Source organism: Centroberyx affinis, unplaced genomic scaffold (genome assembly GCF_046629955.1).
Source record: "Centroberyx affinis isolate AG114_WGS23_722 - 3 ecotype Tasmania unplaced genomic scaffold, CSIRO-AGI_Caff_v1 ptg008327l_1, whole genome shotgun sequence".
In the NCBI taxonomy this organism is placed as follows: Eukaryota; Metazoa; Chordata; class Actinopteri; order Beryciformes; family Berycidae; genus Centroberyx; species Centroberyx affinis.
The window spans coordinates 155,870-168,593 of record NW_027284140.1 but is presented as its reverse complement, the minus strand read 5'-3'; the positions used below and the strand labels follow the sequence as shown (position 1 = coordinate 168,593).

At 39.8% G+C, this 12,724-nt stretch overlaps 1 protein-coding gene across 1 annotated transcript in view; it reads left to right on the top strand.

The window, feature by feature from the left end:
• Nucleotides 1–9,826, top strand: part of LOC139640090 (mucin-6) — a 33,931-nt gene extending 24,105 nt beyond the window's left edge. The window contains exons 33-43 of the mRNA XM_071514256.1: nt 680–866; nt 1,782–1,989; nt 2,488–2,660; nt 4,041–4,110; nt 5,023–5,132; nt 5,740–5,771; nt 5,882–5,992; nt 6,710–6,817; nt 8,328–8,334; nt 8,514–8,622; nt 9,652–9,826. Of these exons, the coding sequence (XP_071370357.1) occupies nt 680–866; nt 1,782–1,989; nt 2,488–2,660; nt 4,041–4,110; nt 5,023–5,132; nt 5,740–5,771; nt 5,882–5,992; nt 6,710–6,817; nt 8,328–8,334; nt 8,514–8,622; nt 9,652–9,826 (1,290 nt within the window). The remainder of the gene's footprint in view (nt 1–679; nt 867–1,781; nt 1,990–2,487; nt 2,661–4,040; nt 4,111–5,022; nt 5,133–5,739; nt 5,772–5,881; nt 5,993–6,709; nt 6,818–8,327; nt 8,335–8,513; nt 8,623–9,651) is intronic.
• Nucleotides 9,827–12,724: the final 2,898 nt, after the last annotated feature.

Below are 12,724 nucleotides of genomic sequence, written 5' to 3'. Positions count from 1 at the left end.
GGTCATATAAAACCACACTTCACCGTTTCTGGGTCAGTAGCTGACAGAGCAATATGGAGAGAGATAGGAAGAAATGTGTGTTTGGATATCAGTGGGCAAAAACTTTGTTTTCATTTCCAAAACAATGTCGCTGAGGTCTAATTCATTCATCTCTCCCTTGTCCTCCTCCTGATCTAACAACAGGTGAGGGAGGTGTGTGTGGAGCCAACAGTCCTCTGTAGCGCAGGTTCTCTCCGTAGCTCCGTATCGCAGTAAACTCTAAGCTCCGCCCACTATTTAGCGGTCCAATCAAATGTGAAGGATTTGATTTATATCCCTCTTGTAACTGTACACCGCTCAAATATTCTGTTTCACTGGGAAATACGTCACAGTACAGAAGCTAAAGACGCTCTAACTTCCGTTTCAGTGGGACTTTAAACAAGATGTAACGCTGAAATGCTTCCAACCGGATTTCGGTGTTACACTTGTTGGTTTAGAAAGTGATTCACTTAAAAAAAAAAATCCCTCTTATGCACTTGTTGCTTGTTGTTTTTCTCTCTTTAGCCTTTTTCAGAACCACGCAGAACAACTCTGCGATACCAACACTTACATTTCAACACTTTAAGTCAGTACGTGTGACTCCTCTCTCCCTGAGGCTGCTCTTCTGAGTCTGATACTGTTCTCCTCTGCTGCCCTATAGGCCACTGTGAACCATGTGACCGTGCAGCCGCCGTATGAGGGGCACGGGCTGAGGTTTGAGACGACGGGCTACGGGGTGTCAGTCCACGTCCCGGAGATCCGCTCTCACGTCTCCCTCACTCCAGCCCACACCTTGCTGGTCACTCTGGCCATGGAGCACTTCTTCAACAACACCCAGGGACAATGTGGTGGGTAACGGGTAGGGCAGTGGTGTGGTTTGGTGCAGATGCCCAATCAAATGTGTGTGTGTGTGTGTGTGTGTGTGTGTGTGTGTGTGTGTTATGAACAGCTGATTGCATTTCTATATGTATGACTCAGCTGTCTCAACAGAATTCAATACATGTTTAATTTGTATGCTTTTTTTGATTAGGAATTGATCATTTCACCACTGATAAATCAAATCTTTTTGATTAATAAAAAGGAGTAATAATAGAGCAATTAAACATTATACAAGACAATAAAACAAAACAAAACAGTTAAATACATTATAGAAACAATGAGTTAAAACACATAACACATCTGACCCAGCAGAGGGAAAGTCACGGAGACAGAGTGTGTAGATAATTTGTCAGTTTCGGATCTATGCCGTCTTCTTATAAACACATCTGATTTGCATACAGGCTAACATATCCGGGAGAAGCTAGTGTTAGTAATGGCCACAAGTTGCGTGTTAACATAAACATCGGCTGCTTTGCCAAATTAGCCTTCAGGCTTGTTAACTTGCTAACAAAAAGTTTGTCTGACTCTTTTCAAGCTACAACTTGTAGAGCATGTAGAGTAGAAGCTACGGCTAAAGACAAGACTCAGAATATTCACTTTTACGTGATTTTTTTATAATTAATTGATGTATAGTTACTGAATGGACCACATCTTGTTCAGGTATCTCTCTTTTTATAGCCTGTTGTCGTATATTTATTGTTGTTGTTAAATATTTAGCCATTATTTGTACTCAGCCAGTTCTCCAATGGACCTCCATGATGGTGGCAGCCATGGGGCATTGTACGTGTGTGTGTTTGTTCGTACACACATTTCGCTTTCATTCGTATCGAACGTCACACATCTCCTTTTCCTGGGCTCATCTCATCTCTTCATCCTCTCCCCAGGTGTATGTGGCGGCGGCTCATGTATCCGCAGAGGAGGGCAGATCGAGGGCGACACCTGCTGCGAAAAGACGGCCCATGACTGGGTGTACCCCGACCCGCTGAAGCCAGCCTGTGACTCTGCACCCAGGGACATACCCTGTGTCCGTGACTGGCCCCCCTCGCCTACACCCTGCGCCGGGAGCCCTCTGTGTGACCTGCTACACCACCGGTAAGCTCCAAACGCACACATGCACACACACACACACTTACAGGACTAAAACAAAGAGGGCCAAGAGCTTGTTCATTCCTTCAGCCATGTCTAACTCACCTTAGACCAATATACATATACAATGCACTTTACTGACTGACTAATTATAGAATGGCATTTCATCTTATTAAGTGTTCTTTTTTATGTGAAAATTGTGGATTCATTGTTGAAATTGAGTTAACTGGGTATCTTGACTGTTGATTGTAATCGTGTGTGTTTTTTACATTGCACAACAAATTGCCTCATTGAAGACATTTACATTTTCTAATGTAATGTAACATAATCTAATCTAATCTATTCACACATATACACACACAGGCTGGGAATTGGTGCCGAATACCATGTTTATATTATTACACAGTACATTTTAGCTGTTGTATGAAATTGGCTGCCTGTATCTCATGATTTTCAACATATCCGCCAAATCTTTCCCAAAGTCCTGTTCTATTCTATTTTCAGGGTGTTTGCAGAGTGCGGCAATCTTTTGGACCTCGACATCAAAGTGAAGAATTGCCGGTTTGACTCGTGTGATGACCCAAAAGAGGCTTGTTCTACTCTGGAGCAGACTGCTGAGGAATGCAAGAAAGCTGGTTTCTGTATCGACTGGAGGAGACTCACTAATGGAACCTGTGGTAAGTAAATGCATGATCCTTGTTTTTGGTTTTTTGCAATAATGTAAACTCAACCAGACCTGGGCATGATAGAACCTGGCTGTAATAATTTACAACCAATTTGGGCATGAGGAATGTAGTTCTGTTTGTAGTTGGGAAGTGCGTGGCTGCACGTATCCAAGTCCGTGATCTGTGAATCCTCAATAAATATTTATAGACATCCTCCTCCACCTTATTCATATTTATTATGATTGTTTTTTGGTTTGATTGACTTAATAGAAGAACCATGCACCATGCACACTGACTAGTCTCACATTCTGCTGCATGTTTGCTGAAATACTGCTGCACTTTGGCTCCATGTCCAACTTGAACTGTTAAGAAAAACAAGGTTGCAGCTGTCAGAAGTTAGAATTAGAGTTTTGTGTCCCAGTTTTTGAAGGCCGATACTGATACAGATATTATTAAAATGTAGTTGCCATAGCCAATATTTTTTTACCTATATTCAGTGTCTTTAATTTTGACTATTTTCATGCCAAAAGTTTACAAAGATTCTGTGTTTTCTCCAGAATTGTATTCTTGTCAGGGTGGAAAAGCTTCTGAAACAGCATTTAGACCATCATGATACTATACACTACTAGACCTATTCAATGCTAGGGATACATTACTGCTTTTAAATGAAGAATTACAAAAGTATAATTTAAAAATTAAAAGAATAAATGAAATGTGCAAAAAAAAAGTTGCAGGTTTTACAGATTGTTTTTCATGTAGCTGTGGTGTCATATTAGCTGTGGGTGACATGACCAGCCGATATCCAGTATTTAATAAAAAGCTAATTTCAGCGAACTGATATGTCAATCTAACCCTGGTTCCAATATACTAATTTGGTTCTACTGTATAACATTCAAGAAAGAATAGTATAAATGCAGTATAGATGCAGGATAAATGCATAAAGTCGACCATCTAAGTCCAACCCTACCGCTGTCACTCCAAACATACTAAGGCAAACATACAGTACATACTAGCAGAGCACATTTGAATTAAAAATTAAACCATCCTGACTCAAACATATGCACTATATGGGCCGAAGCGGTATGACCTGTCAATGAGTGAAAACTGATACGAGCCTCATTCTCATAAAACGAAAACTGTAAAGTGTGAAGCGATAGTCAAGTGGTTATTTTCCCCCCACTACATTCCCACTGTCTAAATAAAGAATACAAATGCTAAAGGTGAATGGACTGCCCACAAAAAAATAACTTCCAGTAAGTGCCTTGTCTTAAATAAATGCATGTTTCTAATAGTGGCCTGGGAGAACTTTATGTTTTGGCAAATAAATGTGTGAATAATAAACCCCCGGTTAAAATCATACATTCATAACATCTAGCCTTGCTCATGTTTCAGACGTGCCGTGTCCAACGGGGATGGAGTACAGAGAATGTCGTGGCAAGCTGGATGACTACTGCCTTGGAGGGTGAGTTGGCTTTCACGGCAGAAGCTCCTTACATTTGCTGTGACATTTATTTCACACACCAGCGTTTCATAGGGATGGGACGATGTGCTTGTCTCACGGTACGATTCGATACGCGATATGGGGCTCACGATGTGATACAAACACAATACGATGTAATAAATAAAAGCTTTCGATATCTTGTCCCATCCCTAGCATTTCAGATATAGTGCTTATGTCTCTTGAATGACATTCACTAGCCCATAGACAGACAACAGGTGGTGATCAATTATCAATCAGCAGATTACAAAACACAAATCCATAATTAAATGCATCAATAGAAAACATCTTTTTCAAAGGACAATAATATTCACAACAGAAAAATACAGAATTTCACCCACAATTCTATTCTTTCAGTAATACAGTCAATGGGGCTGCACTAGTCATGGAGGTACATACAATCATAAAATTCTACTAAGCATTTCACATATATAGCATTTAGTCACATGCATATACACTGTCAGTCAAAAGATTGGACACCCTTGTTTTTCTTTATTTTTTACTATTTTTCACATTTTAGATTAACAGTAAAGACATCAAAACTATGAAATAACACACATGGAATTATGCAGTGACCAAAAAAGTATTAAACAAATCAAAACTATCTTATATTTTAGATTCTTTAAAGTAGCCGCCCTTTGCCTTGATGGATAGAAAGGCAAAGGCTTTGGAAAGAAATTCATACATAGGCGTCAACTTCACTATTTATATTTGTCCAAGAAACAAATGTCAAGCATTTAAGCAGAAGCCTTTAGATACGATAGATAGATGGATACGATAGGTACGTTAGACTGGTAGTGTATGGGAGACACTAGAGAAAACGTCTCAAATATGAAATCTACCATGCTTCCCTTCTCTCTTGTTTTGGCTCCTCAGAGTGCATCATCCTGGGCCGGTCCTGGAGACGCCCAGTGCCGGCTGTTTCTGTCCCAGCGGCCAGGCCAGGGCGGGGAGACACTCAGAAACCTGCGTGTCCGACTGTCGCTGTGAGTGTGACTTTGATCGTCCTCCTCCTTGAACATGACACTGACTCTGAGCAGATCTTGGTTTGAACTCCCAGTATGATGGCTTCTGCTTTGGCAGTAGAGCTGTGTGCAGTAGATTAGTTCATGATTTACAGGCTGGCTACAGTAGAACATCCAGTTCATCCAGTAGAACATCAGGTTTTAATTAGAATAATCATGGGGATATAAAGATGTCATGCAGTTAGCGGAAGTGTTGATGCTTTCTTTTCTTTTCTTTTCTTTCATTTACTTTCTTTTCTTTTCTTTCATTTACTTTCCTTTCTTTTCTTTTCTTTTCTTTTCTTTTCTTTTCTTTTCTTTTCTTTTCTTTTCTTTTCTGTCCTGTCCTGTCCTGTCCTGTCCTGTCCCTTTCCCTTTCCCTTTCATTTCCATCCTTTCCTTTCCTTTCCTTTCCTTCCTTTTCCTTCCTTTCCATTCCTTTCCATTCTTTTCCTTTGCTTTCCTTTCCTTTTCATTTTCTCTTCCCTTCCCTTCCCTTCCCCTTTCCTTTCCTTTCCATTCCTATCCTTTCCTTTCCTTTCCTTTCCTTTCCTTTCCTTTCCTTTCCTTTCCTTTCCTTTCCTTACAGTCTGTAAAGGACCATTTGGTGAGCCCAAACTGGTAAGAAGTCTTGACTCCATCAACACAACAACACAGCAGATCATAATATCTCTAATTCTGGATCAGAAAAAGCAGTCAGCGTGTTTAATGTTTCTATCTTCCTGTCCCAGCCCGGTGAGACTTGGAGGTCCAACTGTAACCAGTGTACCTGTAACGACCAGACCAGGACAGAGGAGTGTTTTCCTCGCCCTGCCGTGGTTCCTCTCTGCAGCCGCGGCTCTGTACTGGTTAACACCTCTTGCTGTGGTGACCAGGCCTGCGGTAACAACTGGCGCTTCATCTTACTTTAAAATATTTTTCACGGATATTCTGGTTTTATTTTATTCACATTTATTTTGTTTATTTGCTTTATTTTTGCAGGGTTTGCGTTGTGATGTGCATCATACTTATCAATAGCTGTGTTATAATGTTGTAACAACATATCTAATAGTGTTGTATTCAGTAATGTTATTCAACTTTTTATATCAATGCACATTTATTTGTTAATGGGCTAAAATTACTTTTCAGTTGAGAAGACATGCAGTCATAATGGAATCGGTATGTTGTGCCTCGTCTCATATCAATCTGTATATGCCAAAGAAAAGTGTTTTCCATTGGTTGCATACATACATTTTGTTACTATCAATAACATATTGACATTTGCTTGGAAAGTAGTTGCACGTTAGGGAGGTTTTTGAAATATTGAGCAATAAACATTGGGTCATGTTTAAATGTCTTTACCAACAACAACCTTATTTACTGATGCTAACCTGTGTTGTGTATGTTGTAATTCTTTACACGTTAATATGTATTTATTGTGTTGTTGTATGGAAATTTGGTTTGCAGGCAAGGTTTACAACAAGACAATACAGTTTTGAATTCAATTGAACTGAATTGAATCACATAGTCCATTATAAGCTCTTTTTGTGACGTCTGTCTATTCATCTGTCTGTGTGTAGATGGGAGACACATGGAAAGATGCCGCCTATCCCTGTATGTCGTTCAGCTGTAGCAGAGAGGGGATTCAGACTGACACTATGGTGTGTCCCAACGAGAGCTGCCCAGAGGTATTGTACACTACCTGCTGTCTTCCCCTAACTAATAAGATTACCATCTTACAGCAGCCTCATTCCACAGTAATGACCAGTGTATTAAGTTATGAAAAAGTGACTGTACTGCTTCAAAGATTTGTATGTAAAAATGCACCCGCCTTATCAGCCTTAATCACAAATTGGGGCTACAACAAAGAACATCCCCACTTACTGATAAAATAAGTAGTAGATTCACCCTGTTTGCCCAAATTAATTGTAGGTGCCAGGTATGGTTATTGGCAGGAAACTTCAGTATAGAAAGTGATGAATCAAAACCCATAAACAATGGTTGAACTTTCTGCAAAACGACTTTCTCAGCATCTCCACCCACACCAACCACTAGAAGAAATTTAGGAAATTGTGCAGTTTACTGACATCACATTGCATGATTTCTGGGTAATGAAGTACTTCAAACTTTAAAAAAATTCAAACAGTTATTTCCCACTGCCACTTAGGGCTGCCAAAGTGGAAGTTGCCTTGTGCAGTTTTAATCAAAAAAATAAAACTAATGTACTTAAGCCTTCAGATATTGCACTTACAAGTTTGATACACTGGAATAAAGCCATTGTGAAGTGTTACAAAAAATATAAAAGTATAACAACATACACTTTATTTTGAGCTCTTGTGATTTGTTTTCCAGGAGTATAGGATTTGGGATGACCAACACTGCTGCTTTTCATGTAAGTCGGAATGAATCAACAACTGTAGTCATTTACCACTGAAATTATGGAATGCCATTGACACAGAATGAAATAAGATTGCCCGGATCTATGTTTTCTTGTTTGTTGATATGTTAGCTTTAAAGTACTATTTTTATACTAGCTTTTCAAAATGAGAGGATGAAATCAGAGGCCAATTATAACACTGATGAAATTTTAGCTGTTTAGCTGACGCTCTAATCAGAGGTGGGGACTCGAGTCACATGACTTGGACTCGAGTCACATTTTAAATTGCTTGAGACTTGACTTGGGTTCTGGTGACTTGGGATTTGACTTTGACTTGGACTTTGATGACTTGAAAAGCTTTCTAAAGGTTTCTCAACAAAAGATCTTGTGTTTGTGTAAATGTCTTAGATTGAAAGTGATGAGATTTGTTCCAGCAGACGACTGAATTTAAATTCTGTTCTCTGAATTTGTATGGAATGACTGAATTTATTGAAGTTGAAACTGATTATAGAAATCAAACTCATGATGCTCTTACCAGGTTTTTATCCTATTAAAACCATATTGCATTGAAAAGTCCTAGATATTTAGTTTTCTTTAAGATATTAAATTGATACTGGACTCTTGATTTGTTCTGACTTGACTTGGTGTTCTACATTCAGACTTCAGACTTGCCATTAATGACATGGACTTGACTTGGATTCGACTTTGTAATCTACATTTAAACTTGAGACTTGACTGGAGACTTGTGCCTCAAGACCTGAGACTGACTTGGGACTTGAGCAAAGTTGACTTGCATGGTCACACCTCTGGCTCTCATCCAGAGTGACAGTGAGTGAACAAGTAGCTCAGCCTCTCAGCCTAACACTCAAGCACACAGCACACACATGGCTGTTGATGGACACTCATTGGCTATTGAGAGGATCAAACCTGTGACCTTTCAGTTACGGGACAGTCTCTCACACTCGTTGGCCACCTTGCTGCCTCTAATATCTCTCTTCCTCCCCAAGGTAACTACAGCTGTGCTCCCAGGTTGACCAGTGTCAACATCACCCTAGACGGGTGTACCACCACCGTGCGGCAGCTATTGTGTCGGGGCCACTGTGCATCTGAGTTCAGGTGAGAAGAAGGACACAGATGGGAAGGGGGGGCAGGGGATATGCATGATTAGAGTGAGTGAAACTACACTGGCGCTGTGGTAGCACCGTGTTGTTGGAACTAAGAGAATCGCTGAACAAAATATTTAATTAATGTTTTGATTTAGGCATCAGTTAGAAAATCACAGAGCTACTTCCTGGTATGTGAACGTACAGCACATCAGCCTTGAGTTGGTTGATGCTTGTGTGACTTTTACCGTACCGCCTGGTGTACGAGCGCACGCTGTATTTCCTTTATACAGGGCTCTGCACCGCCTAAACAGTGCGTACCGTAATTCCCCTAAACACTGCACATTGCAAAAAGTGTTACACGTGAACATGGAGGTGTTCTCGAGCATTTAATAACAGGCCGCTATTTTACATCCAATTTTATCACTCTGCAGCCAAGAGGTCCGGTCCATTTTGTTGATTTCTAACTTGTGACACCTTGTTCCAAAAAAGACGTTACTCCTTGGCTACTGGAGTATTTTTTGGTGGAAGCTTGTAAATTACTTTAGCCTGTATTAAAATCATTTTAAATCAATATTTTGTGTCAAATGATTAACATCTTTGGTAAGTAGCCATGTATTAAGTGGGATAATGTACAGAAAGACTTGATTGCCATGTTGCACTAATGACAGGCTCGCTTTGCATTATCCCTTGTTTATATCGCCTTTTACAGACCATGATTATGATTAATTACTGTATTACTTAATTTGTTCTATATAGAGAGTACAGTGGAGATTTATATCATAAAGGTTAGCAATTTACAATTATCAATGTCAAGTCATTCATCCATAAGAGAGTGAGGGAGCATTTCAAAATGTTAACTGTTATTGAATCTCCAATAAAATAATGTTTTTGTCCAGCACAAGGCTTAGCACACCATGCCATGCACCAACGTTGAGCCACATATCAATCTCTCTTTCTCACCCTCTCCCTCCCTTTGCTTCCTTCCTTCCTTCCTCCACCTGTTTCCAATCTGCCCTCCTCACCTCTCTGTCCATGCCAGTTGGGCTCTGGTTAATGGTGTCCTGCAGGTGGAGCAGAGGTGCAAATGCTGTCGGACGAAGAGCTCTGAGTGGCGCCCAGTGCGCTGGCTGTGTGAGGAAGGCGGCTCTACCAGAAGCTACACCTACGAGCATATCATCGAGTGTGAGTGCAAAGACTGTGACACACTGCACTGAAAAGTACTGAGAGCACAGTCCAGAGCCAACGAATTGAATCAGCAATGATGGAAACATATTACCAGTTTTGTAGTGTAGTTTTGTACTTTATCCCTTAGTGGTCATATTTTTGTACAGTAGAGAAAATGAATTGTAGTTGAATGACAATATAGTGCTATAATGTCATCTCACCAGTCTGCCGTTATACCAAAGGATGTGTGTGCATGTGTATGTGTGTGTTTCAGGGTCATTCATAAATTGAATTGAGAATGCATGATAAATTCCAATTCCTGGAGTTAGAATTAGATATAGAATTGGAATGACAGGGAACAGAACTGAATTCCATTAAATTCCATGAAATTCCACTTATAAAACAAGTGACTTACTTAAACAGTATAAATCAAACATTATGAATCAAATAGAAGACAGTTTAACAATCAAATACATTCAATCAGAATGTACATATTCCGATTACATGTTATGCATCAAATACAGGTGCTGTGGGTGCCTGGCTGCCGTGGCCCACAATGTAGAAAATCCTTGGGAATGTAGTAACTCCTCAAATAAATAAGCATGCATGAACCATCATCAACTATTTTCCGTAGGTAACTCATATAACTGTTATCAACACAGTCATTGGCAAATTTGCAAAGATTAAATCTAGAACAGTGAATTTGGTTGCTGCAATATGGCAGATCTGAAAAGAAAAATGTTGATGTCGTTGCTGTGATATTGATGCACTTACTGTGAATTAGTAAATAAACACGCCAGATTTTGGCTAAACGCATATGTTGCTGCTGTTTTGTCAGGTCATTGGGAATTAGTCTCTCTGCTTAGTCTGAATAATGTTGTGAATTGTGCTCCAAGATTATTGGAACTGTTTCTATCCTTAAGTCAAGACAAGCAATTGAACCAGCAGATAAAAGAGAATGTTAAAAGGCTTTCAATAAAAGATTGATTAAAAAAACGACTCAAAATCACTGTACCAACAGAGAAGGAGTTCAACTTCCTAAGGAGATGTACCCTCTGCTGCATTTGACAGTCGTTTAAGTATTTACATCCCACTTAAGTTGGTTGTCAAACACCGTGCCCAGATAGGAGTCAACAATTTCAATCTTCTCACCATCTATGTTACTCTCTATGACGGCATCTTTGCCTCATCTAAAATCAATTATCAGTTCTTTAGTTTCAGATGCATTTAACTCCAAAAAGTTGTCATTGCACCATTTTATAAAAGCAGGGTGGGCCGAACCATGGTCTCGTTCTGGACCTTGAAGGAGAGACAACAGTGCCATATCATCAGAAAACTTAACAAAGTAGCTGCCTTCTCTGCAGGTGTCAGTGTACATAATATAGAGTAGAGGTGATAAAACACATCCTTGGGGCGAACCCCTGCATGTAACAATAGTGTCCAAGAGACAGCCATTCACAATCACCCTCTGCTGTTCGTCAGTCAAAAAATCTAAGATCCATAAGACAACTTGATGTGATAAGTTAAAATCAGAAATCAGTCTTTCAATTAAAAGACAAGGTTGCATTTTATTAAAAGCAGAGGAAAAATCTGCGAACAAGAGTCTAGCGTGGGCTTTAGGTTTCTCCAAAGGTTTGTACAGTGTGCTGAGGATGAAAAGCTTAGCGTCTTCAAGTTATTATGATACGTTTTTATATGTTTGCCCTTTTAGACCAGTGACATGGTTCAGCAAACAGAGATCTCAACTATAGCTTGCACCATATGCATGAAAGACAAGCTCCGCCCCTGGGTGCTCACTGCATTTTGCGTTGGCAAGTTTCTGTTGAATAATTCATTTCCAAAATTGTCTAAATCCAATAGATAATTGAATAAGTTTCCATTCAGCGTTCTTTAGAAAAAGAAAAAAGCCTCTTTCAGTAACAGGACCTCACGATCTGACAGAGCTGAATAACTTCTACTGTACATAACCAGAACTTTATAACACACAACCTGCTCCTCTACATCTATGTCTTATTCACACTCGGTGCCTCCATGATTCCCGTTAATAGAAAGTTCAGCCAGCTTCTTTTCCATGTCCAGCGGCCTGTTATCTAGAGGTAAGAAGAGTTGACTGCACATATGTTAAAATGACCTCCATGTCACTGCTGTGGTGAGATGGCCAGCAGTGTAAAGATCATTGGTGTGCTGAATTTTGCACATATGATGAACAAGTGTTGAGTGTCTGCCATTTATATCCCTGACAAGTGCTGAGTATTTGGCATCGATTCCCCGTCTCATCTAATATGATCAACAAGAATATGTTGATGAGGAAGAAATGGAAAGTAAACAACATTCCTATATGCTCACTTAATATGCAACCTTTGACTCATATTTACATATATTTAACACCTCAAGTGCCTAAACTCAAGAATACTAAGTCTGCTTCACCATTGTAAGATTAAGTAGCTTAAACTCTTATCATATTAGCACCAAAGGAAACATCTTGTGTGTTTGGAATGTGCAAACGGCCGCATCTCACACCGACCAAGTGTCCTTGACAAAATAACTTTCTATCTTCTAGAGGAAGGTGGTCACCTCTTATTACGCCTCTTCTTAAAGTGCTAACATTGCAATTATTATTGGTTTGTACACTCCTGTTCAATGACCTTATATTTTTTGACCAATAGCTTTATTATATGCTATCTGTATTAACATAATCATGAATATTAAACACTATAAAACTGTGTAACCATCCAAAATTTGAGTTCCTTGGCTCCCAACCTGCAGAATGAACAAACAGACTGCCACTCTCTCTCCTCCTGGGTTTTTCTTCCACAAAGTGAAGTGCTTCTCGAGCCAGTCGTTACTCAGCCATTAGGACACAGGGGGAGAACCATTGTTACAGGCTATCAATGGGACAGGAAGACTTTGAACGGGCCTGGGATACACCCTGTCTTACAAAAGCCCGA